The sequence below is a fragment of the Xenopus laevis genome, chromosome 3S, assembly GCF_017654675.1.
Source record: "Xenopus laevis strain J_2021 chromosome 3S, Xenopus_laevis_v10.1, whole genome shotgun sequence".
Classification (NCBI taxonomy): Eukaryota; Metazoa; Chordata; class Amphibia; order Anura; family Pipidae; genus Xenopus; species Xenopus laevis.
Genome location: NC_054376.1, coordinates 49,427,383 through 49,455,268, shown reverse-complemented (window position 1 = coordinate 49,455,268; position 27,886 = coordinate 49,427,383). Strand labels below are relative to the sequence as shown.

Here is a 27,886-nt window from a genome sequence, read left to right as displayed (position 1 = left end):
GCAAATAACAGAGGGCCTGAATAGAAAGAGTAAAGGATACAAATGTGTAGCTTTACCGAACGTTTTAGACATAGCCAACCCCCATTCCCACTTGGCACATTGATTAATAGTAACGAAACCGGCAGCTCCGCGATTAGTGAACCCACAGTTCCATGAAACGCCACTAGTTCTATTCCCCTCCGCGCATGCGCCATGCTACGTCGTCGCCTCGTACATTGTATCCCTCCGCCAGAACCTACTTTCCTTCCTGTAACTACGAAAAAGATTATGAATAAATATGTTTAATAAAATGAGAATATAACACAATCCGACTAACGTCTATATGTTAAAAGCGCGTAATTGAAATTGAAACGCAAAAGCAAAGGCCACTGTGCCACCTTCCCGAACACGAAACCAAGGCTATGCGCGCACTCAGAAAATAGTGCACCTCCGCGCTAAACGGGGACTTTTGTGCGGGGATTTTCGGCGCCGATGAGAAGGCGTTTGAAGTAAAACCGGCTTGGTTTGAAAAGAAGGCTCCCCAACAAAGGAGAGCAGGGCTGCCGAGACGGTACCAATACGGCGGGCACGGTAAGCTTAGACAGCGCTGGGAGATGTTTCTGTTAGGTTACCGAATCTTTTCCAGGTCAGTGTTGGGTGTCGGGCCCTACCGGATGTGGAAGTTGATCTCGTCTGTGGTAAAAAATAATTCAACTTCCCCCGGAACCCAGATCATCCGAACGATTTCCTGTTTATTGCGTTAAAGCCGGCGGGTTTCCGGGGATCTGGGGATGTTCCAGGGGTTTCTCGGGCTCTGGGGGTCCCGAGGCGCGTGGGATTGTAAAGGCGGGAAGGGCTGATGTCTGGCTTTCTACAGGCTCTATGGAAGGCCGCGGTTCCGACCGGGCGGGGAAACGTAACCCGCCGAGTGTAGTTCTGGCTAATGGTTTAATTTGCTTATTACTAATAAACGGGGCCATTGCTCGTTATCATCTTAATAATAATGAGGTTTTGCGTGTTTTGTTCCCTTACGCCCCGGCCTGGATTTATGCTTTCATCGCTTTACACGCGCCTCTGCCTGAGGATAGTCTTAATATTGGCGCAGTCTGCCCCCCCCTTTAGTTGCCATTATACTTAGGGGCAGATTTATCAAAGGTCGAGGTGAATTTTCAAATTAAAAAAAATCTAATTTCAAGCTATTTTTTGTGTTCTTCGACTACGGAATAGTCCATTCGATTAGAATTTGAAAAAAATGTGAATATTGAAATGTATCCTGTACTGTCTCTTTAAAAATTTGACTTCAACCATTTGCCATCTAAAACCTGCCGAATTGGAGTCAATTGGTGGACTTTGAAAAATCTAAGTTTTTTTTGGGGGGGGGGGGGACTTCAAATCGAATTCGATCCAATGTGATGTTCCCTTGATTCGAATACGGACCTATTCGGCCAAAAAAAAAACAACTTAATTTCGGTTGGTCTTTTTGAAATATGACCCTTGATAAATATGCCCCTCACAGTGGTTATTAGCTGTTCGCTCTAGGGCAGGTTAGGCTGGTAGTCCTTTAAAGCCATAGGGCCTGGCCTCTACACATACCTCTAAACATATGGTACAAATGCGTTACTATTCATCCGAAGTTGCTGTCATTGAACGTGTCTGAGCTCATTTTATAAACGTGGTGTCACCCAGTTTGATTAAACAAATCCGTTATTAAATTATCGCCACCATTGACACAGTAAAATGATTGATTTGCAGTTTTGTCATGTGATTGCAGAGCTGTGCCAGCAGGGGGCCACTGCTTTATAGAGGTTTCATTCTCAAACTAAAAATGCTTTATGTTGCCTTTGTAAACAGCAATGACGATCAGGTCCAGACTGGAAGTCAAAATAGGCCCTGACATTTCTAATGCAGAGGTTTCCACCAGCTGTCTATGGCATCTCACAGCAGCCCTACTGGCATTTGTCAGAATTCACAGATTTCCAGTCCGGGCCTGGTGATGATTTTTATAACCTGTAGAAAAGTTAAAGGAGAATTTAACCCTCTAATTTGCATCCCCCCTACCCTTAATAGGCCCCCCCCACCCTGGCCTACCTGGCACCCTGGGCAAATGCCCCTAACTTTCTACTTACCCCTCCTTGCAGGTCCTGTCCAGCGGATTTCACAGCAGCCATCTTGTCTCCTTCGGTCTTCTTCCTGTAGTGATCAGCATTTTCGGGCGCATGCGCAGTTGGAGGAATCTTCCGTTGCAGAACTACTGCGCATGCGCCAAAAGTTCCGATATTTCCGTGACTATCAATTTCGTGACTTTCCGCGCATGCACCCGAAAATGCCGATCAACACAGAAAGAAGACCGAAGGAGACAAGATGGCTGCTGTGCTCTCCGCTGGACAGGACCTGCAAGGAGGGGTAAGTAGAAAGTTAGGCTACTCATTTAAGAGAGAACAACAGTCAGCAGGGATGAGTTGAAAGATATATAATCTTGATAAAGGGCCATTGTTTGGCTTGAAACATTGTATCTGTCCAGATTATGAAGCCAAAAAGTAACAAATAAAGGCTTTTTAATTGTATCCTTAGATGGTGCTGTCTGCTACATTTCTGGATACTTAGAGATACTGCCACCAGAAATCCAACCTTTTTTTTTTTTACATCTATCATAAAATTTACTTTGAATGCTACTTATAATTTTGCCATACAGGGGCAGATTTATCAAGGGTCGAATTTCGAAGTAAAAAATACTTCGAAATTCGACCATCGAATTAAAATACTTCTTTGAATATCGAAGTCGAAGGATTTTTCACAGAATTTTGCAATCGAATGCTCGAAGTAAAATCGTTCGATCGATTAAATCGTTCGAATCCAACGATTTTAGCGTACGATCGAACGATTTTACTTCGATTTGTAAAGACTTAGAAAATGATTGTAGAAGGTCCCCATAGGCTAACATAGCACTTTGGCAGGTTTAATTTGGCAAAGTATTGAAGTCAAAGTTTTTTTTAAAGAGACAGTACTTCGATTATCGAATATTCCGATTTTTCTTCGAATCAAAGTAAATTCGAAGTCGTAGTATCCTATTCGATGGTCTTAGTATCCAAAAAATTACATCGAATTTCGAATTTTTTTACTTCAAAAATTCCCTTGATTTCACTTCGACCCTTGATAAATCTGCCCCAAAGTATTTGCCCAATGCTTTACATTACCTATCTGACTCCCTGTGTTCATCCATGAGGGGGCTGCCATATTTGTGCAGCAGGAGTCTGTCAGCATTATTATATTATTATAGCATCAACATGACCTATAGGTAACTTTTAATGTACATTCATATTTTAAAAAGTAGTTTTTTAGTGTCAGTATCACTTTAATTTATTTAACTTACATTATTTAAAGGGGTTGTTCACCTTTGTAACAAATTGACAAATCTAACAGTTCACATGAATAGAACAAACTTTTCCATAGAAATAGTTAACAGAAAAAGTACAGTTCAAGAGATATTCACCTCAGAAGTGTCCCTGTACTAATCCTTCAGTTCCACACAGACCCTGTGCTGGGAGGGGGTCACTGACCCCCAAAAACACTACAGTGTTCACTTCCTCTTCCTTATATGACATCACACATTGTACTGGCAGCTAACTTAACTCCTATTGGCTGTGTCTGCTGTCAATCTGCCACTGCTTCCTGTGCTGGGGAATTTGAGCAGCATTCAGGTACTGAAGAGAAACTGTTACAAGTTTGTGAGAGGGAGGGGGAGTGTGGGCTGTGTACTGCATAGACTTCAACTGTGCAGATGGGGGGGGTCGAGGTGCTTGGGACCTGGAGTTTTATGGATAATGGATCTTTCCATAATTTGGATCTTCATACCTTAAGTCTACTAGAAAATCATGTAATCATTAAATAAAAATAGGCTGGTTTTGCTTCCAATAAGGATTAATTATATCTTAGTTGGGATCAAGTACAAGCGACTGTTTTATTATTACAGAGAAAAGGGAAATCATTTTTATAAATTTGAATTATTGGATTATAATGGATACTATGGGAAATGCCCTTGTACTTTCCAGAAATATATTATTTTGGGGGGGTCCATGTATTATTTTGTGTATTTACCTCATAAAAAATCATTATTCAGCAGCTGACGTGAATTCCAGGACTATTTGTATGAGCTTGAGGCTTTCCAAATGAGTTGAATTTTTGTACATGAAGTGAAATATTTTTCTGGTATAGATCCCTATATCATGAAAAATAGAACTGTTTCATTTTTTGGCATTTAGAGCTCTAAGGGCTATTCCACACGGGGAGATAGCCTTGCGTTTGCGGTCGCGGCGACAAAGTGCCGCGCCAGTCGCCGCGACCGGCGCAGGCGACAGTTTTGTATGGGCGCCTATGTAAAAACGCCTGTGCTAACCACACGAGGCGATGCGCTTTTCAACAGTCGCCTGAAAATGCCTCGCCAGGCTTTTTCAGGCGACTGTTGAAAAGCGCATCGCCTGGTGTGGTTAGCACAGGCGTTTTTACATAGGCGCCCATACAAAACTGTCGCCTGCGCCGGTCGCGGCGACTGGCGCGGCGCTTTGTCGCCGCAAACGCAGGGCTATCTCCCCGTGTGGACTAGCCCTAAATCTTGTTCCAGAAGTGGAACACTTAAACACTTAAAAAAGGTATAGTTTTCCTAGGTAAATTACCGCCCCCCCTGGGAGAGCGCACAAAATGTTCAAAAAACCTACCTGCCCTCAACACTGCTCTGCCTGTCACTTAGGGCTGCCACCTCACCTTTTTAAAACCAAACACATATGAAATCCACAGCCTGCATGGCTAATTATCAACTCATTTAGATGCATGATACATGGCTGCACAGAAATCAGTTCAGTCTGCAGCATCTAAATGAGTTGATAATTAGCCATGCAGGCTGTGGATTTCATATGTGTTTGGTTTTAAAAGGGTGAGGTGCAACCCTACTGTCCCTGCTAGATGTGTAAGTTACATACGTTTCTAAGCAAGTCAGTGGTGGTTTTGTTGCAATTTTGTAAATAACTGACATTATGCTTAATGCCAAAGGTATTAAAAGATAAAAATATAGAAACGCCAGTATTTATTCCCAGAAAAGTTTGCACCCCTTTGGCACTACATTCAGTGTTAGTCTAGGCAGAAGGAGAGTGCCAGAATTGGGAGAACAATGTTGCTCCTTCCTTTTCTGCAGGAATTGTCTGCATGGCTGTGTGATTGCTTGTTACAAAGCAGGTTTGTTTATATGCTGCGTCTGTTAACCTCTGCCATTACAATTGAGTAATCAACCAATGATCATTCAAAATATGTGACTGGTTACAGTTCACAAGCACCCAATGAATTACTAGGAGGAGGGCAGTATCAACATCCAATAGGAAACAAGTAAGGGCAAAGCCTGGGCATGATGATGTCATCATATAGGAAGTTCTTGGTGTGTCAGGTTCAAAATAGGCCACTCCCATCACTTCAGAAAACTGGTCTGAGAGACAGGAGAAGGACTGATTAATAGGTATAAAAATTAACTTTTACAATGGCATTTTTTCTTTTTGTTATGGAAAATGGTTTTTCTAACACATTGAGAACATTGTTAGTGGTTTCATAAGATTTGTACATTGAAGGTGAACAACCCCTTTAACTACAACTCCCCTTCTCAGCAACAGCTTAAAGGCTTCATTTGTGATAGCCTTACTTTATATAAATGGTGGGGCCCAGCCAAAACTATTGTCCTGGGTACCACCAAAACCAAGGACAGCCTGGGGAACTCTGGTTCTCTGCCAGTTTGTCATTGGCAATTTTTAGCCACCTGTTTATTGCATCTCTGGCAGTGTTCCCCTGACTGTTGCCTTTCTAACAATGGCCATTTATGCATCTCTGTGCCACTGTGCTGTAAACTGCAACTGTAGAGCCATTTTACTTCCTGTATCTGTTTCTTATTTAATATTCCTGTGTGAATGTACTACTTAATAAATGCACTAGATTACTGCGGAAAAGCTTGTCCATCTGCTTTAATAATAATGCTTGTCTGGAATCTTTGTAAATCATCTGAGGTTTTATCTGCGAAGAAGGAAGTGTATAAGACATGCCAGAAAATAACGGATTTCCTCAGCAGTTCTTCAAAGGTGAATCTTTCGAGGATGATTCCTTGGCATGCAGACCATATGATTTGAATATTTATGGAGTGACTGTCAGAGCTTCAGCTCAGAAATTTTAAAAATATTTTTAGAATAGTTATATAACATTTAGTAGTGTTTCTAAAGCAAACACACATTGCCCCAATTGAAAAGGCATAAAACCCTAATGAAAATATCACATTACAGGCAGCATTAGGCAGAGCATGACCAGGGTTTGACCACACCACATGCAATGAACGGGCCAGGTTGACATCTCTGTGTATCTGAAGAGGCCTTTTATTTCAAGCCCTTTGGGGGGGGGGGGTGTTTTTAGAACTAATAACACTTATATCATGCATTATTGACACTGAGAATGATGATTATAAATACAGCCCCACTAAATATACCTGGTGTCAAATATACCTGTTTACAAAATCTGAAAGTAAAACTGCGTTCTACTTCCCGTTCTTAAAGTGGAACTATCCTGAAAATGAAAATTTAATATAAGCTTCAGCATACTGACATTTTCTAAATACATTCAATTAAATATTCTGTAGTGTTTCTGAAACAATCAAGTTTATCTTAACTATTCCTCTCTCAGCATCTGTTCCTCTTCATTCTGTCTTCTTGCAGCAGTTGTGTGTCAGACAGTCATTGACAGTTAGATCCAATATATCTTGTGGGGGGAGGCTTTCCTAGCAGATGTATTGGAGCTCACTCAAATAACTGATTCCAGTACAAATCTAACAAAATAACCGCCTTATATACAAATCCTGCACGAAGAGAGACATGATGTCTGGTGATTTTAATAGAGTGAGCTCTAATACACCTTCTAGGCAAAAGGAGCCCCCATATAAGATATATAGGGATAGTGAAGATAAACTTGATTATTTCAGAACGGTACAGAATATTTTATTGATTGTATTTAGCAAGTTTCTTATTTCAGTATGCTGAAGCTTATATTACATTTTACGATAGTTCCCCTTTTAGAGCACAATTAAAGGGGACCTATTGAGAAAATTAAAATTTAATGTAAGCTTCAGCACAGTGAAATAAGATGTTTTCTAAATATAACCAATTAAATATTCTGTACAGTTTCTGAAATAATCAAGTTTATCTTCACTATTCCTCTCTCAGCATCTGTTTCTCTTAATTCTGTCATCATGCAGGAGTTGGGTGTCAGATATTCATTGTCAATTACAGCCAATATATCATATAGGAGGGGGGGGCTCCTTTTGCCTAGAAGATGTATTAAGATGGCCATACATGACATCGCCAAACGAGCGGATCTCCCTCCGATATGCCCACCTTGAGGTGGGCAATATCGGGCTGATCCGATCGTGGGCCCTAGGGCCCAACGATTGGATCCTGACGATGCCTAACGGCGGTCAGATCGTGGGACCGCATCAACGAATAGATGCGGCCGCGATCCGACGGGATTTTTTGTCCCATCCGATCGAGATCTGGCCGACTTTCGGCCAGATCTCGATCGGTGAAGCCCGTCGGGGGGCCCCATACACGGGCCAATAAGCTGCCGACACGGTCTGTCGGCAGCTTTTATCGGCCTGTGTATGGCCACCTTTAGTCAGAAGATTTAGCCTAGAAGATGTATTAGCTTGCGCTATTAAAATCACCAGACATCTTGTCTCTCTACATGCAGGATTTGTACAAGAGGCAGTTATTTTGTTCGATTTTGTTTGTACTGGAATCAGTTATTTGAGTGAGCTCTAATTCATCTGTTAGGAAAGGAAGCCCCCCCCCAATAAGATATATTGGATCTGTCAATGAATATCTGACACCCAACTGCTGCATGAAGACAAACTGAAAAGAAACAGATGCTGAGAGAGGAATAGTGAAGATAAACAATGCAGAATATTTAATTGATTGTATTTAGAAAGTTTCTTATTTCAGTGTGATGAAGCTTATATTACATTTTCATTTTCACTATAGTTCCCCTTTAATAAAAATCAGCAGTCCACTGAGTAGCCTCTGAATAATGATCTTCTTTTCGTGTTTGAGTCTATCATGATTCATATTGTAAGCATTTCAGGTTATGGCTCACCTTCCTCCTGTGTCTCATATCACATATTACCTAATCTTTGTAAAAGTATTTATTTCTGTGATTGTCCTCCCTGTTTGTATTTTTATTGTAATAAAAAATATACTTCACTACATATCCAAATAGATCGACTGTATATAAAGTTACATACTGTACAGAGGAGTCCAAATATTAGTGTACCGTAGAACCATCTACGGTGTCCTCTGGTGGTGATTTTTACTTAATCGGCCCATTTTTATTTTGTTGCTCTTGGATTATTTCTTCTCATCAGCCATAGTTGTAGAAAGTCAGTTTTGCACCACATGTTTAAATGTGTATTGAAAGGTGTGGTTTTTCTTGGTCATTAGCACCGAGCCTTGGAGCCCAAAATTTTATGGGATTCTAGACTTATTGGATTTCACAAAGCATGTTTTATTTTGCTTCTACTCAGTCTCTACAAATACTGCCACTTAACGGGGTGAAGATTTTCACTTCAATAAGACCACCATACTTATTTAAACAACAAGCCGGAATTACGTTTATACGGAAAGTAACTTCCCGATTTATTGTGAACAAAATGTTATAACCCTTAGGCTAATAGTAGTACAAAAGCATTTATAATGGTTGTCCCCCACTGTCAGGAAGCTCCCAGCAACTTTCTATGATTCAGATCATCACAATGAGAAGCAATGGCAAGTATCCTGTATTTTGTTTGATTGCCCTGTGTGCCACTGCTTTAAGTAGGTTTGGGCCTTTTTTTTTTTTTTTTCCTTAATTGCTCTCCCCTTGGGTTTACTGGTGACTCCCATATTCATTTTAAGGGGATGTTCACCGTTTAATTAACTTTAAGTATGACGTAGAGAGTGATATTCTGAGACAGTTTGTAGTTGGGTTTCAATTTTATTATTTGTGGTTTTTGAGTTACTTAGCTTTTCATTCTGCAGCTCTCCAGTTTGCAATATGAATACGAGAGGGGACTGAATAGAAAGTAAAAACAAGTGGAAATAAAGTTGACTTTGTAGCCTTAGAAAACATTTGTTTGTACAATAGATGTGGTCAGTGACCCCCATTTGAAAGCTGGAAAGAGTCAGAAGAAGAAGAAGGCAAATAACTCAAAAACTATAAAAATAAATAACGAAGACCAATTGAAAAGCTGCTTAGAATTGGTCATTCTATAACCTACTATAAGTTAACTTAAAGGTGTACCACCCCATTAATCTCCCATATATCATCTACTTGGTTATTTTTTTTACCATCTTTTCTTACAGTGTGGGGTATATGGATCCCTGTTATTAGAATCAAATTGGGAGCAGAATCAGTAAATACTATTAGTGAGCATGTCGGAGACCTCTAGTGACCAAACAGAGGTAAAACCACAATCTCAATAATTTCTCCAAAACATGCTATTAAGTAAAAAAATATATTTTATTCACATCAGTAGTTAAAAAACATGTATAGTATTCCCTCTAACGCCTAACGCGTTTCATGCTTACCCAGCACTTAGTCATAGGCAGGATTCTGCCTATGACTAAGTGCTGGGTAAGCATGAAACGCGTTAGGCGTTAGAGGGAATACTATACATGTTTTTTAACTACTGATGTGAATAAAATATATTTTTTTACTTAATAGCATGTTTTGGAGAAATTATTGAGAATATGGATCCCTGTTGCCTTGGATAAGCTTTTTATTGCCCTCCAGCAGGATAGGGTACATTAAAATAATGGTGTGTTAATGTCACAAGAGAAATTGACTAGTATTCTTTTAGACTCACATAGTAAGTTTGTATTAGCGTGGACACCATGGCTGGAATATAGATATGGGACTGATGGTCATATGGCTTTACTTAGCATTTAAGTATTGTGGATATGGGATTTCTCTTACTCAAGTATATGATTTGCTGGGGCTAGAGTTTGGGTTGTCTTTTTATTATTTTTTTTTTTTGATTATAATGTTTCATCTGTTTCAACATAAGGTATACATTACGCAGGATTAGTCATAGCTTGGGATATAACGGATAACAGTACAGAATGTCTACAATTTATGCTTTTCCTATATTTGACTATACTTGCTGAATGTACATGATCACTTAATCTTGAACCTGTTTTTGCATATGTAACTTTCACATCATTGTACTGTTTCCTCTGATTGCATATGGCTGCCTGTGTACCTGTTTTTTCCTGACTGTGCAATACAAATAAAAATATTGAAAAGACAAAATAATGGTGTGAGATTATTTATGTATACTTGTAATTAGCCTAATGAATGCTGGCCATTGGTCCTAGCAGAAAAACACTTTTGATAGTCGACTTGCATGCAAGCTGTATTTGGCTAATTTAACGCTAGTAAATTCTGAAGAATGTTGCCACATTGGGAATAATGGTCTTTGATTTTATCTTTGAATGACATTATTGTTTTATGAAGAGGATATGAACTAGCTGCAGATTGGACAAATTTAAGAGCATTTTAAACCTTGGATAAATTCATGGGAAGGAGACACGGCTTCCCTGCATCAGTAACAGCCACGGTAGACTACCCCGTTCCAATAGATTTATATCACTTCCGCCCATTTTCACAATTAAGAAAAGCAATTACACATTGTTTTCGGGCACAATGTATTTTTACGGGTACCTGTCACACAAGAAAATTATTCAAAATCCTATTTTATCACATTAGTCAAGCAAATTGAACTTTAATTACACTGTATACATTATTTGAATTTTGTTTCCTTCAGTCTGGGAATTCATAATTATAGCAAGCAGGAAGGAGCCATTTTGTGGACAGTGTTATTAAGGCAAGCCTTGCATAATCTCAGAATCTTGTTTTTTATACAGATTTTTGTGTCTGGGTAACAGGTCCACTTTAACACATTATGAGGAGCAGCAGTGCATTTATTAAGACTTTCTAAGCATTTTAATGCTACAGAATATGGATTTATCACATTGAATTAGGGGACCCTGAGGGTTTCCCAGCAGTTCGATATTTTCTCCATTTATTAAAACCTTCCCAGCTGTTAGGAAAAATTTTTACACTACTTATTGCAGTTTTGGGGGATGAACTTGATTGAATAATGCTTTTTAGCTCAAATAACTAAGTAAATATGTGTATATTTTCCTTTTAAAGATGTCCTTGGTTGATTTGGGAAAGAAGCTTTTAGAAGCAGCAAGAGCGGGCCAAGATGACGAAGTTCGTATATTAATGGCAAACGGAGCTCCTTTTACCACAGATTGGGTAATTTCGTTTTTTTATGTAGTAACATTATTTTTTGTTTCTAGTCTATTTGTTAGCGAAAGCTGCAGGCAGACATTTCTAAATGGTTTCTTCAGGCCACGAACTTTAGCAATGTAAAAACTGCCTGTAGCTCTATACCACAGATCAGTGGCGTAACTAGATGTTGCTGGGCCCCACAGCAAATTAATTTTAGGGCCCCCAACATATCCAGTGTTTGTCCTGTTTTACCAATATATGTTCAAATTGCTCATCAATGAGAGCCTCATGGGGCCCCCTGTACCTCCTGGGCCCCCCTGCAGGCGCAGGGTCTGCTTCCTCTGTAGTTACGCCCCTGCCACAGATTGAAACACAGACCTCCTCCAACCACCATACTTCTCCAGTGTAATAAATCTGCAGCCAAATTGTAAAAATATAAAATTCAGCCAGGGCAATAAGAACACTGTAGATAAGTTATAGATAACTCTTGGATGTTTCAACATTACTATTTTTCAGTTTGTGAGACACTTAGGAGCAGATTTATCAAAATGTGAGATTAAAGCTCACCACAGAAAAACTCACCCATGTTCTATTCATTCCTATGGGATATTTAGAATCATATTTATCAGTGGGGTTCACCATTTGATAACTATCTTATCTTATATTAGTCTTTTCCAATATAGCAAGTCTCAAGGGCAAGATGTGGCCCTTAGAGTTCAATACACACAGAACTTGTGTCTAGCTTGCACAGAGCTTTCTTTGTGCTAGAATAAAAAATGGGCCCAAAGAAACCATTTACTGCCATAAGCAGCTTCTTGTACCTTGCATTCCTCAGTACCCCTGAGATGAATAGAATATACAATGACGAGTGCCAGATGGCTGGGGCAGATTAAATTGCCAAATTGAAATGAAGGCTCTTTGCTAAAATGTATGTAGGTATTTTAATTTTTAGTGTTTAGTTACATTACATGACAATAGAATGAATTTTACCAGCATTATTATTTTTATAATTATTTTCATTATTTTTCCTAATGAATATGACCTTGTGATTGCAGCTAGGAACTTCACCACTACATTTAGCAGCACAATATGGACACTACTCCACAACTGAGGTTTTACTTCGGGCGGGTGTCAGTAGAGATGCCCGTACAAAAGTCGACAGGACTCCTCTTCATATGGCTGCATCTGAAGGGCATGCAAACATTGTAGAAGTTTTAATTAAGGTGAGTAGATAGAGGAAATTGATGTAATCCTTCCATTAAGGATTTTATAGAATGACTCCCTAACCGCTTTATTTCATAATTCATGTAGTAAACTGACAAGACAGTTATGGGTCAATAGAATTTTATTTGACTTTATTTAGGTTTTAAAACGATCTATAGGATTGTAAGCGCTACTTAGTACTTAATCTGTAATGGTGCTGTACATTCTGTTTGTATGTTTTATTGTAATGACCCCTGTTTGTTCTTGCGAACACTCCTACTTACACGAGTAGCACTATATAAATAGAAATACATATACCTCTATTATGTATGTACAGAAATAAATATTGACTGCTTATGGAGTGTTCCATATTAAAAATAAATAAAAGCCCAGCTGCCTTTACTTATATGTTCTTTATTTTGTATGTGATTGACCCTTTAAGTGCTGGCAAATGTACAATCTATGGCAATATAATTATGCTGGCACTATAGATTTTATGTGTTTTTGTTCGTTTTTTAAATCTATGCTGTTCATTATATTTACTGACAACATGTGGCATAGAAAGATCAAAGAACCATGGAACTTAAGGGGAACACTACCTTATTTTTTTTACGTAAGCTCATTGAGTAGAGCTTGTATAAAAAAAACTTGCAAGGACCATTTTCTCACCCCACCCCCATTAGATTGACCGTCATCGGGGCACACGGCTCATGTCATAATTTCAGCTTCAGAAATCGTCGCCATACTTTGTGCAACTACATCAGTCGTTATTTTGTGACTACTAGGAGTAATCGACAAACTGTGAAACTTCAGCAAATGAATGCCGGCATACTTTCGCCAGCGAAAATTCATAAGTACAAACGTTTCTTAGTGAATTTTCTCTTTATTACCATACTTGTTCTTACGTTAATTTAAATATGTCAGCAATATAAAGGTCATATACATGTATTAGTGATGGTGAAATTGCTGGAAGTGGCCGCTTATTATTTCAAATTTCCAAGGAAGCAAAATAAACACAAAAGACGCTTTTGTCCTAGACCTTAAATGGTTAAAAAAGTGTAAATACCATATATTTAACAGTTACAACTTGTACACATAATCCCACATTAATATATGAAAAAACACCAGTGTATTGTCTTTTTTATGACTTTTTTGGAGTACAGGATATGATGTGACTGATCTAATAATGTTGAGGATGTAGCTTCATCTTATCAATTCTCCAGCCAGACTTTGGTGAAAGGGGTAACAGATAGAAAAGTTCACGCTTTGATAAATTCGCGGATTAAAGGGGTTGTTCACCTTCATACAACTAGTTGTTTTCAGATCCCCAGAAATAATGACTTTTTCCAATTACTTTCCATCTTCTGTTAGAATTGATACAATAGTTGCTAATATTCCAGAGATGCTGAGAAATGTATCAACTAAATGTTGCAAAATTGTAGCAGTTTAGAGTCTGCACCTGAATTACTGAGCCACCAGAGACAGGAACATTCAACTTTAAACTTAGATTTTGGAAAAACTGTTAAAAATAAATAATGGAAAGTAATTTAAAAAAAGTCATTATTTCTGGGAAATAATCTATAAACAACTGAACTGAAAAAAATGTGTGGAAGGTGAACAATCCCTTTAAAGATCTTTTGCCTGGGTGAAAATTCGCCTGGTGATATAGTGCGACATTTCTCCAGCGCTGACCTTTTTTGCCAGTGAATTGTCTTACTCGCCTCATAGTTAATAGGTGATTTTGTTGCAAATTGTAATTTTGGCAAATTTTTTCCATAAAGCACAATTTGCCCTGTATTAAATGTGCCCCATTCCATCCCTCACTCACCTTGTTCCACGTGGAAGTGAATAATTCTAGCACTTTTTAGAATATCACAAGCACAACTGATGTTGTGTATGTCTTGATTAAGATATTGCAATGTTAAAATAATTTCTGATTACATGTATTTTTTTACTGCATTGATACAGTAAACAATTGCAAAATATAGCATGACAAATATCTGCTCTGAATTAATGTAATTTATATCCCTATAGCATGGTGCTGACATTAATGCCAAAGACATGCTAAAAATGACTGCTCTTCAGTGGGCCACAGAACACAATCACCAAGAAGTTGTTGAACTCTTTATAAAATATGGTGCAGATGTACATAGCCAAAGCAAGTTTTGTAAAACTGCATTTGACATCTCGGTAGATAATGGGAACGAGGACCTTGCGGAACTTCTTCAGGTAATTTTCATTTCCTATCATTAAGTACATTTTGGTAGTGGTTTGGTGGTTCTCCAAAAAGTGTAACTTGTTTAATATCTGATGTATTCTGACCCAGGGTAAACGTCTGATATTATTTGGATGAAAGTATAAATTGAGAGGAAAGGTTTTGGGCATGGTCACTTTACCTATATAAGCCTTGAAACTAGGAAAGACATTAGTGTTGTCACTGTTTATATAGGCATACTAACATATTCTTATTAAAACCACATGTGGTACAGGTATGGGACCTGTTATCCAGAATGCTCGGGACCTGGGGTATTCCGGATAACACATCGTTCCGTAATTTGGATTGTCACACCTTAAGTCTAGTAGAAAATCGTTTAAACATTAAATAAACCCAATAGGCTGGTTTTGCTTCCATAAAGGATTAATTATATCTTAGTTTGGATCAGGTACCAGGTACTGTTTTATTATTACAGAGAAAAAGGAAATCATTTTTAAAAATTTGGATTATTTGAATAATATGGAGTCTATGGGTGACAGCCATTCTGTAATTCGGAGCTTTCTGCATAATGGGTTTCCGAATAACGGATCCCATACCTGTATACATGTTAACAAAATAAACCATTTGAGGCATGATAATAAGTTTGAGAAGTCCTTTAATATATAATACTTTTAAAATGTAACTGTTGCAATCTATGCATTTATCTACATTTTCTCTTTTGTTCATATTTGGTGTTTTTCATATTCACCTAGATTGCGATGCAGAACCAAATCAATACAAATCCAGAAAGTCCTGACACTGTGACGATACATACAGCTACACCGCAGTTCTTCATTGGACCTGGAGGAGTAGTGAATCTAACAGGTAAGGTGGAAAAATTATGCATGTAACCTTGATTCTAGAATTCAACAATTTTCATCTTATTTCACCTGTGACTGATGGTTTCTTTTTATTGGTATAATGCTGTGTATTGTTTTGTAAAGTTAATTTTTTGTGAACTGGTTTAAATTTATTTTAATTGTACTTTACACCTGGGACTTGTCTCACTCACCTTGGAGGTAACTACAAAATTGACAAATGATGCACTCAGCTTTGTAATTGTGCCTCAGATTCATTACTGGAGAGACATCTGGGCCTAAACTGGCTTATTATAGGACATTCACATTTTTGTTCTTTAGCCACTGCAGTGTTTGGCCTTTTGGCCAAACATCCCTTTTATTCTCCCACAGAACAACATTTTAGAGTAGGATTTATGCAGTAAATTAGTGGTTTCATCAGAATACTTTTGCAAGGCACTGTAGAAATATAGCTGTTTTGTAAGGGATAATGTCTGTCATATATTTTTTTTTTTTAGATGACAACGGTGTATCATCAACTGTTCAGTTTGGCAATTCATCAACATCCGTTTTAGCTACATTAGCTGCATTAGCTGAGGCTTCTGCTCCTCTGTCCAATTCATCAGAAACACCAGGTTAGTTGTTATTGTTTGACAACTATAAGTGCAGAGACAACATGACTAGGTAAAGGGAGTAATGTGATAAAAAGTGAAAACAGTGTGCCTATTTTTAATATATTAGCCAATAAAGGTCCCAAGGTATGGTATACCGGAGTTACTGCTGTTTTGTACACTTTAGACCAGAGCTTCTGAACTATCTTGTTGCTTTGGGACAGTAATCCAAAGCTTGTGCTTGCCCTGTATTACCTTATTATTAATAATAATAATAATAATAAGATATTCAAATGTGCCACACGTAAAAGTTTACCCATGAAAAAGCTATTAATTTTAAAGGTGATTTTTTTTTAAACCCTAATTGTTTAAGCATATATTTTTCTACACTGAATTATATCTGACTCCTGGATATGCTAGATCCCTTCTCCATGGATTCTTGTGTTCTGCATAGATTCATTGTGTCATTCACATGAACATAATTCTTAACAGTACCTTCATCCAATCATTAATAAACAGCGAAAGTGGCTGCCCAGCACAAAATTGAGACACCTAAGTGTCTTCGGTTTCTAAGGGGCAAATTCCCTAACCGGCGAAGATTCGCCAGCAACGGCGTTGCAGCCATCGAAAACACTTTGCCAGGCGTGAATTTGCTAGGACAATGGCAATTTCCTAAAGTAAGAAGTTGCGCCCAGGGCGACAAACGCTGGCGAAATTTCGCTACCGTTACTTTGGCAATCAAAGCGAAGATGTGCTAGCGTTGCCTAATTTACATACGTGGGAAATGATAAACCACACAGACAGAGGTATTCATACATTTTGTCCAGAAATAGATTGAGCTGTGCAAAAATCTGCTTGTGTGTGTGGACGAATAATACAATCATTAGATTTTAAAAACCAACGTATCTATATAGTTTTGTCTTGAGCACGATTGCATCTACCTGTGAAATGTAAAAATCAAAGCTTCACATATTTGCTTTTACTCTTACATTAGCATATTGTGATCGTATGACTGTGCAGCACAATTTGTGCATTATTTCAGTACCATGTGCTTAATCTATGAATTTGAGCACAAATGTCTTTTCTTACTCGGCTTGTGACGTCTAACTGGCAATTTTTCTCCAGAGGAAGAAAGTGGATTCTGCAATTCAAAATAATGGTATCATTAATTATAGAGATGAAAGCTTGGATGATTGTTAAAATATGTCTGATCTAAAGTCTACGTCATGAAAAGCTTCCACTTTAATTCACAAAATCTTAAAAAAAAAAAAAAAATCAAAGAAAAGATCTTATTGACCAGGTTTGAATAACTCCAATTTGTGACTGAAAATTGCAGCTCAAATTGTCTGCTAGCTTTAAGGTATGTTTAATGAGGACTTTTCATTTTGAAATGTACCACAAGTTATAGCAGCTACCATCTGAAATCATAGAGGAGCACACTGTGTACAGTATTTATATGAAAATGAAAACTGTGTATGTTGCATGGGTGTATGCCTTTTCTTATTAAATGTAATACATAACAAGCTTCTTTATTATATATCTCTGTGAATCTTACACATTTTCCATGGTGAAAAATTAAACCTTATTGATTGTGGCAACATGGTTGTGCAGTGTTTAGCATTGTTGCTTTGCATCTTAGGGTTCCCATGTTCAATTCCAGACAGATCTATGTGTATTCCCTCCCACACTTCAAGCATTTGTAAGAATTTGAAGTTATTCAGCAGAGGCACATTGAAAAGCATTTTTATGATGTAGTTTTTTATTTCTTAATTACACTGTTTACTTCAAATAATTCACTCTACAATATAAAATTTCATTCATGAACCAGCAAGTATATATTTTTTTAGTTGTAATATTGGTGTGTAGGCAGCCAGCTCAGGTTATTTTGCCTGGTCATGTGCTTTAAAGGACCAGTAACATCAAAAAATTAAATTGTTTTAAAGTAATAAAAATATAATGCAGTATTACCCTGTACTGGTAAAACTGGTGTGTTTGCTTCAGAAACACTACTATTGTTTATATAAATAAGCTGCTGTGTAGCAATGGGGGCAGCTATTCAAAGGAGAAAAGGCTCTGTAGAACATAATGCTAGCTGTTATCCATTATTTATCCTGTGCCATATAGCAGTTTTTCAATTTCCGCCAATTCCTACTCAGCAGCTTGTTTATATGAACTATAGTAGTGTTTCTGAAGCAAAAAGATCAGTTTTACCAGTGCAGGGCAACACTACATGATATTTTCATTACCAGTTTTTGGTGTTACTGTTCCTTTAAGAAAGAGCCAGCACTTTAGAAAGGAACTACTTTCTGGCAGACTGTTGTTTATCCTACTCAATGTAACTGAATGTGTCGTAGGGGGACCTGGATTTTTAATATTGAGTGCTGTTCTTAGATTTACCAGGCAGCTGTTATCTTGTGTTAGGGAGCCGCTATCTGGTTACCTTCCCATTGTTCTGTTGTGGCTGCTGGGGGGGGGGGGTGGTGGTGATATCACTCCAACTTGCAATATAGAGTGACCAAAGTATATTAGAGCACAAGTCACATGACTGGGAGCAGCTGGGAAACTGGCAATATGTCTAGCCCCATGTCAGATTTCAAAATTAAAAATAAAAAAATCTGTTTGCTCTTTTGAGAAATTAATTTGCATGCAGAATTCTGCTGGAGCAGCACTAGTAAGTGATGTGTTTTGAAACAAACATTTTTTTCCGTGACCGTATCCCTTAAACTAAAATTTATTGTGACACTGTATTTTGTTTTTAGTGTCTAGTATCTGAACAATCCACCCCTTTGTCCTTTTTAAATGCATTGCCTTTTAACTTCCATTCAGTGATTGAAAATCCTCACTTTGGGAGACCAGCATGTGTACAGTAATATGCCCAAACCCTACATATACCTTGTTTTTTCCTTAAGCAATGATGTGGGTGGCAGCAGTAAGGATGCACTTGCACATATTGACACAGTGTTTAGGATGGTGGCCACAAATGTATGAGTGCATGGGGAAAAAAAAGTGACTAGTCACATATAGTAAAGCTTTCTCATAAATAAATATAGCAGGTTGAGGCTAATCTATTCACATTTTATTTTGAGTGTCATTTCCTTCTCCTAGTATTTTTTGGCAATGCTAGAAAATCTGTTTTATCTTTTCTGTTTCATTTACAGTAGTGGCCACAGAAGAAGTGGTGACTGCTGAGTCAGTCGATGGTGCGATCCAACAAGTTGTTAGCTCAGGAGGCCAACAAGTCATTACAATACTCACAGATGGCATTCATCTTGGCAATCTCCAGTCTGCGATTCCAAACAGTGGGATGGGCCAGCCAATTATTTTAACTATGCCAGATGGTCAGCAAGGTAAGTTGTTTTGTGTTTGTTTCTAAAAACTGACAGGATAAGGATTATCAAAGGGACGGAGTGTTCAGTGCAACTTAACCGGTTAGAGGGATGGAAGACTTAAATTATGAGGGTAGACTGTCAAGGTTGGGATTGTTTTCTCTGGAGAAAAGGCGCTTATGAGGGGACGTGATTACACTTTACAAGTACATTAGAGGACATTATAGACAAATATCAGGGGACCTTTTTACCCATAAAGTGGATCACCGTACCAGAGGCCACCGCTTCAGTCTAGAAGAAAAGATATTTAATTTGAAGCAACGTAGGGGGTTCTTCACAGTGAGGACAGTGAGGTTGTGGAATGCACTGCCGGGTGATGTTGTGATGGCTGATTCAGTTAATGCCTTTAAGAATGGCTTGGATGATTTCTTGGACAGACATAATATCAAAGGCTATTGTGATACTAAACTCTCTAGTTGGGGGCACATTTACTTAGCTTGAGTGAAGGGTTAGGATGAAAAATACTTTGAATTTCAAAGTATTTTTTTGGCTACTTCGACCTCCGACTACAACTTCGAATCGAACGATTCGCACTATAAATCGTTGACTATTCGACCATTCGATAGTCGAAGTACTGTCTCTTTAAAAAAAACTTTGACCACCTACTTCGCCACCTAAAACCTACCGAGCGCCAATGTTAGCCTATGGGGAAGGTCCCCATAGGCTTTCCTAGCAATTTCTGATTGAAGGAAAATCGTTCGATCGATGGATTAAAATCCTTCGATATTCGAAATCGAAGGATTTACCTTCGATGGTTGAATATCGAGGGTTAATTAACCCTCGATATTCGACCCATAGTAAATGTGCCCCTTCGTGTATAAGTATATATATTTTATGTGAGTGTAGGGAAGGGTCAGTGTGTGTATGTATGGATGGATGGATGCTGGGTTTTATTTGGAGGGGTTGAACTTGATGGACTTTGTCTTTTTTCAACCCTATGTAACTATATTTAATAGTGCCATCTTTTACAGTGTGGCCTTACCAAAAATCTTTGGTGGACTGTGTAAAAGACCAGAGAAGTTGTAGAATGGTTAGAAATGCAACAAGTATATGATTATTTATTGTAGTTCATGCCTACAATACTACAAGGCAGTGGACCTGCTTACTGTTTTATATACATGTCCAATGCAAAAGATTTTTTCAAGGAATGCATTTTAAATTTATATTGAATATATACATGTGTTTTAGTGCTGACAGTACCAGCGACAGACATCGCTGAAGAAACTGTGATCAGCGAAGAGCCTCCCACTAAAAGGCAGTGCATTGAGATCATTGAAAATCGGGTTGAATCTGCAGAAATTGAGGTAACTGTTGTTTGTTAAATCCAGTCTTCTTTCATGCTTCTGCAGGTTTCTAAATGAGTACATCTTTTATTAATTTGGTGTACTTCTGAACAGGATGCAGCAAATTAATACCAGTTTTAAAGTCTTTGAAAATTATGACTACTAGGGATGCACCGAATCCACTATTTTGGATTCGGCCGAACCCCCGAATCCTTCGCGAAAGATTCGGCCGAATACCGAATCCGAATCCTAATTTGCATATGCAAATTAGGGGTTGGAAGGGGAAAAAAATTTTACTTCCTTGTTTTGTGACAAAAAGTCCCGCAATTTCCCTCCCTGACCCTAATTTGCATATGCAAATTAGGATTTGGTTCGGCCGGGCAGAAGGATTCGGCCGAATCCGGATCCTGCTGAAAAAGGCCGAATCCCGAACCGAATCCTGGATTTGGTGCATCCCTAATGACTACCCTCCTGAAAGATGTACAGACCTATTTCAGGATACTACTGAGTATTATTAACATATTATAATATTAACATAAATATGTTAAGGACATTTGTGTAATTATCTATAGAGTTAATAGATAATTAATAATAGAATATTTCACTGTAATATCTGCTTGATATGTGTAATGGTCAGTAATTAGATAACAAGACATGCTATCCAACAAGGTTTTATATCCTAGTAATATTTAGGAATTTACAGTACAGGAATTAGTACAGTAAGGTATGGAAACAAACATAGTTTGTTATTGGATATTAGATTAGGGACTCATTTCTATGGTACTCTGCACCCCCCATTTTTCTTGTATTTTCTCTTCATTCTCCCCACCCCGCGGTTTCACCCAGTTGTCCGCTCAAGACCCTCTTTATCTGCAAATCATATAAAAATAATTGTCTGAATCCTTTCTCTTTGTGTTATACACATCAAGGAAGTAAGAATTTGGATGGGTGATTGCACTTAGCTATTATTTTCTGTACTTGAATGGTACCCAAAGAGATTATTACACCGACAAAGCAGTATAATGCCTTCTGTTGAATTGTCCTAGGTATCGGCTACATTTTGCTAAATCTTAAAATAGACAGAATTGCTGTTAATCTTGTATACATCCCCACTTTGATCTAATAAAATAACAAGCCCATATGCCACGTTTCCCCGATAGATCTATATCTATCCCCTATAATAAGCTAATCAAACAATACAGTTTTTAAGTTATTGATCCTTTTAAAATGAATTGACATTTGTAGTAATCTATAAAACTCATTATTCTTCTTTATGACATTGAAACCTGATAATGTGTTCCTCTTTATTGTGCAGTATGTGGAAGAGAGATACCTAATGAATATACATAATCAATGATTTGCATCATCTGATTTTTTTCCATTTACATGATGTGATATCAAGTGCCTTCAGCTATCCCAGGTGTGCAGTTCTACATTATCAGCACTTTGGGTGTTCCCTATAATTTTTTCACCACCTCTTTTACTGGAATGATCTGTCACACCTGTCTTAAGAATTAAAGCTCATTTGAAATTTTACTGCAAAAAAAAAAAAAAAAAAAAAAAAAGCAGCTGGAATATATTGCAGTGCTCAAAATGGAGAGCAATCTAGAATATATAGTGTCTACTAATGCCTTAAACTGACAGAGTTGCAGAGTCCAGAGGCAGTGGATTTTGTACACTTTTTATAATTTCTTGAGTAAGCTAATGTAGTCCTATTTGTAATTAAAGATATTTAGAACCAACTGTATAATGTACAGAGATGTGTACAGTATTTGGAGTGAATATATGTCCCATACTATCCATAAACAGGCTTAAGTCTCACTAGGCAAATTTCCATCAGCAAAGAAGAGCTTTTTAGCACCTGTCCGTGCTTTGGGAGTGCGGCTTTATTGACAAACATTAGAAAGGCCAGTAGGTGAGCTGATGGGACTTCGCTAGACACATCCCTGCAAGCTAATAGCAACTGATATCTCCAGATAATGGTATGGGGTCTTTTATCTGGAATGCTTGGGACCTGGGCTTTTTGTGTAATTTGGATTACTATGCCTTAATGCTACTAAAATATTTAAAGAGTTATAATAATAAACCCAGGGCAATGTTGCCATCTTTACAGAGATATGTTAGCATAGCTACACTGAAGAACAAACCACTTGTTTAAACAGGAGTCTAAGGGCAATGACACACGGGGAGATTTGTCGCCTGTGATTTTTAAAAGCAAGCTTTGGCGTCGAGTCGTCTTTTTGTCTTGGCATAGAGAACAATGTAAATTGCCAGCTACTACACACACAATGCTTGAAATCACCTGTAGTCCCAAAACGTGCAGAGAACCATTTTTGGAGGGATTTATCAGAAATAGCATGTCTGTTCAGAAGAAGTGAAAATATGCATTGGCAAAACACACAAGGAGATTAGTAGCCACAATAGTAAATTAGTAGCCACAAATGCGAAATTCTTGTGTGCGCGGCATGTCGTAAGAACGTATGGACGTAATTTCTAGGGCGGCAGTTTCATATTCTTTGTTCCAACGACCAAACGCTTACTTATCATTCGCATACGAAGATACGCACAATACTCGTGCGACAATATGCCGCAGAAAATGCCTTTTTCAAAGCATTTGTCTGACACAAATAGGCTCATTGATCTTGTTGAAGAACGTCCAGCCTGGCGGAGAAAGCAACACTATGGGATGCAAATGGCTCGGAAGCTGAAGTTGCCTGAAATCTTTGCTTGCAAAAAAGACGATCACCTTGTCGCTGAAACTCACTTTTTTTAAAAATCGCCAAATCTCCCTGTGTTTCACTACCTTAAGGAATTCCAGATAACAGATCCCATATCTGTACAATAAAATGCTTAATTATAATTCAGTTCCAGTACTTGGATGTTTCAAAACCTAAATACATCTCTGAAAAGACTTGCTTAGAGTTGTTATAACTGTTCATCTATTCTGACACTTGGTGCCTTATTGTGTTGTGTTCATTGAGATCAATGAACATAACCATTGCAAAAAAAAATACATTATGGCAGAAATAGTCCTTTTAATCCTGTAGGACTATTTCCATCTGAATGAGTTCCTGTCTTTACCCCAGTGTCAGCAGGAAGGATTTTGGAATTAAAAAGCAAAGACCACAAACTTCATGGTACATGCTAACATGCCACATTTTATTTTAGTTGTATAAATTATTTCAGGGCACAAAATAGGTCAAACTGGAGAGAAAACAATGAAATGATTGATTGAGGCCCAAACTTTTTAGTGGAAGATCTACAGTAGGAAAATCCTGTTTAAATTATTTTGTTTATGAGAATATCCATTTATCTGCTTCTGAGCTTTTATGTTGATAAAGAATTTTTAGTAGACTCAAGTCTAAATAATTGATAGCCAAAGTATAGTTATGTCCACATGTAGTTATGTGGGAAGTGTTTCTGGAAAGAAGCTGAAAAATCATTTAGGTCCCAGCCTTTCTCAATCCCATTCCATTCATGTCCAGAGCAATCCAAAGAATATTACAAACCCATCAAGCCAACTGGGACTTCATTTCATAGTCAGGGCAAACACATCAGAACCATGTAGGGCCGTCCTTTAAACTCTGTGTGATGAGGAGAAATGAGAACCTTTTATAGAATAATGTCGGGATTTTCTCTGTTTTAATGTGGGTTCATTTATAACTCTTGTTTAATCTGCCAGATTCCAGAAACTTCTGGATCAGAAATCTATATTGTGAATACTCAAGAGTTCTCTCAGGTACAACTACAGATTTTTCAGAAAAAAAAATGTATTTTTATTTTATGTTTCTGAGAGAATCTCCAAAAACTTTTCAAATCTGTGTCTGTGATTATTTTTTTCACCCTTTTGGGTTTTTATAATTATTTTTTCGGTTTCAAACACCACATTTGTGGCCATTTATTTTTTTTATGCATGAAGTCTTTTTTCCCCATTTACCTGTATGTTTAGGATCCTATTTATTTTCAGTCATTTGTTGCAGTCTACACTGTTCTGTTGTGTTCTGTTGACGATTTATCGAAGTAGCAATATGATCATTAAAACTGTAGCAGAGATTTGGAAGCATTCATGAGCTATGATTTTTTTCCAAAACAATAATAACAGCAATGTGCATGCACTTGTCTCCACTCGCCTTTTTTTTATAGACAATTGTCATTTTCACAAGTATCTTCTAAAGATGCAGCCTTTTAGATTTTTCCGATACCTCTTTGGTTCATGTGTGCCACACATGAGCTGTCCATACATGTTAGGGAACTTTGCCCGACGTCTAGCATACTGCTCAACCATCTGGATGTGTATGGCAAACCGGGTAGCTATTCAGATCAGTAATCCCGTGATCCTGGTAGACTAAGGATTATTGGTCCAGAAATAAACTTTCTGTCAGTCACCTGAAAGGACACTCCTTTTCACTTCTTGCTGTTCTGATTGATCGGGCAGTTGGACAGAACAACACAAAAGTGGCGCTACAAGTGTATGGCCCCTCACACTGTATCCATCCATTAAGGCCATGGGTGGATCAGTCAGAGTAATGTATAGGTTGGCACACGTAATGCTTCCTTTTAAAGGGCCTTTAAAATGAGAAACCAATTTAATCTTGTTCTAGGGTTCAAATTATCCTAACAACCATACTTTGTTTGAATGAGAAACTGTAATATGACTAAGAGAGGCCTAAATAGAACGATTAGTAATAAAATATAGCAATAACAATAGATTTGTAGCCTTGCAGAGCATTTGTTTTTATATGTGACCCCCATTTGAAAGCTGGAAAGAGGCAAGAAGGCAAATAATTAAAAAAAAAACAATTAAAAAAAAAAAATGAAGGCCAATTGAAAAGTTGCCGTTCTGTAACATACTTAAAGTTAACTCAACTCACAGAGAGAGCTTTATATGGATAAAGCCTTTTCCTCAATTTGAGTTCTAGTACTTTTAAAACTAGTATTTAACCTTACTTTCTATGTCTAAAGGTGTATTTGCTTTGTAAGCCCAGAGTTTGTGCTGTTTCATGCTAAAGTAAAGTGCAAAGTGAATCTAAGATCTAAAATGGAGCATCTCAATGATAGGGTTTAATGTAGTCATTCATAGTAAAAATCCACTTTTATATGCTTTGCAAATCAACAATAGCAATTACAGAGTGTAGGGTCATCGGATATTTAGAGACAGGCAGATTACATTTTGTAACTTGGTCCACTTCAGTGTTTCAACTATGGTGTGACCTAGAGCTCCGGGACCAGCAAAGTCTAAATGACCAATGTTTTTGTTAGACAATCTTGATTCATACCTCATGCTTTTAAGTCTGTGTGACGATTGCTACATCAGTTTACTCAGATTACAAACAGAGCAACTAATGCAGGCATCCTCTATTCTTCCTTTTTCTGTATAGGAAAGAGAAACACTTCAGAAGCAACTTGATGAGGCCAACCGTGAAGCTCAGAAGTACCGGCAGCAGCTTCTAAAGAAGGAACAAGAAGCAGAAGCCTACAGACAGAAGCTAGACGCTATGACCAGATTGCAGACTAACAAAGAAGTTGTTTAAGTAGCTAGCCAGCAACGGACTCACTAGTTTTCAATGGAGGAGAAGACACAAGCTATGCACCCGTATGACTACAAATGGAAACAGAACCCATCCCCTGAGAGAACCTCAGACGTTTATATGTCCATGAATTATACAAATGCTGGTGTTACCATAATCACTCTTTGTGAGACGTATTTAAAATGAAAATACTGTATATAGTCTGGATTTTTTTTTTCCATTTTTTTTTTTTACAGTTGGCAGTTAAGTTGATGCTGATTTTCTGAAAGATGCGGAAATAACATTCTGATCAATTTTTTTTTTTCTTTTTCAAATCTTTTTTTTATAGAGATTAATTTGACTTGTGAAATGCGCTGCTTTGTTTTGGTAAACCACGTGCGACCGTTTCTCAAACTGCAGTGCTTTCTCCAATCAGATCAATCAGGGCCTTTGACAGTGAAGTTTCCTAGTGGAAATATCTGTACAGCTTTTCAGTTCCTGTCTGTTTGAAAAGTTTTGGTTTTTTCTTAAATTTTTTTTTCAAGTAAGCAAAAATTTTTATATCTTGTTTAACTTCCAGAGCATCCAGGTAGATTAACTTGTATATGAAGCTAATATTTTTTAAAGAGAAAGAAAGAGAACTTTTTGTACATAATCTGCATGTTTTTTGTATATTCTAACTGCGTAAGTCATCCTTGGTTATCCTTCAACTGCAAAGAAGTCACAACTATACACACACATTGAATGTCACCCAGTAGTAAGGATTGTTGTTCATATCTCATTCTTCCAGTCTCAGAGCTGATAAAATGACTATATTTTACCGGCTTCCACGGAGTATTATTTTTTTGGTTACTACTCTCTCCATGCTTTGTAACTGTTTAAAATAAGAGGTGGTACATCTGTCCTGAGCTTATTTTTTTAAATTGGACCATGACACAAATCATGAAAACAATGAAGCTTTGCATAAGGAAAGAAGCAGTGATCCAAAGCTACTTGCCAATATACATGCATTAAAAACTGTCAGGAATGGTAAAGATATTTGTGAATATAAATGCTATTTAAAGGGGTTGATCACCTAAATGAACTTTTAGTATAATGTAGAGAATGACATTCTGAGATAATTTGCAATTGGTTTTTATTTGTGGTTTTTGAGTTATTTAGCTTTTTATTTAGCAGCTCTCCAGTTTGTGATCTGGTTGCTATGGTCCATGTTACCCTAGGAACCATGTATTGATTTGAATAAGGGGCTGGAATATGAAGAGGAGAGGGGCTGAATAGAAAGATGAGTAATAAAAAGCAGCAACAACAATAAATGTGTAGTCTTACAGAGCATTTTTTTAGGAGAGGTCAATGGGGTTATTTGAAAGCTGGAAAGAGTCAGAAGAAGAAGGCAAATAATTAAAAAAAATAAAAATAAAAAAGACTAATTGTAAAGTTGCTTAGAATTGGCCATTCTATAACATACTAAAAGTTAACAGAAATGTGAGCCACCCCTTTAAAGAAGAAGGAAAGGCTTGTAGTAC

At 37.6% G+C, this 27,886-nt stretch overlaps 1 protein-coding gene across 3 annotated transcripts; it reads left to right on the top strand.

Moving 5' to 3' along the window:
- The first annotated feature begins 411 nt into the window (after positions 1-411).
- Positions 412-27,183, top strand: gabpb1.S (GA binding protein transcription factor subunit beta 1 S homeolog). 3 transcript variants are annotated; one of them, XR_001934960.2, is made up of 11 exons: positions 412-570; positions 11,239-11,346; positions 12,378-12,545; positions 14,560-14,754; positions 15,493-15,604; positions 16,095-16,211; positions 19,346-19,534; positions 20,762-20,877; positions 22,172-22,276; positions 24,539-24,595; positions 26,235-26,318. XR_001934960.2 is itself a non-coding variant. In XM_018254124.2 (10 exons), exons 2-10 carry the CDS (start codon positions 11,239-11,241, stop codon positions 26,385-26,387), a joined length of 1,215 nt encoding a protein of 404 aa, XP_018109613.1. In that variant the 5' UTR covers positions 412-570; the 3' UTR covers positions 26,388-27,183.
- The last annotated feature ends 703 nt before the right edge of the window (positions 27,184-27,886 follow it).

What these genes read in the sequence shown, in the direction of transcription:
- gabpb1.S (XM_018254124.2), top strand. Translation starts at nt 11,239, where the DNA reads ATGTCCTTGGTTGATTTGGGAAAGAAGCTTTTAGAAGCAGCAAGAGCG. An exon ending in TATGCCAGATGGTCAGCAAG is followed by an intron (nt 19,535 to 20,761) that starts GTAAGTTGTTTT and finishes CATGTGTTTTAG; the next exon opens with TGCTGACAGTACCAGCGACA. An exon ending in TTGAATCTGCAGAAATTGAG is followed by an intron (nt 20,878 to 24,538) that starts GTAACTGTTGTT and finishes TTAATCTGCCAG; the next exon opens with ATTCCAGAAACTTCTGGATC.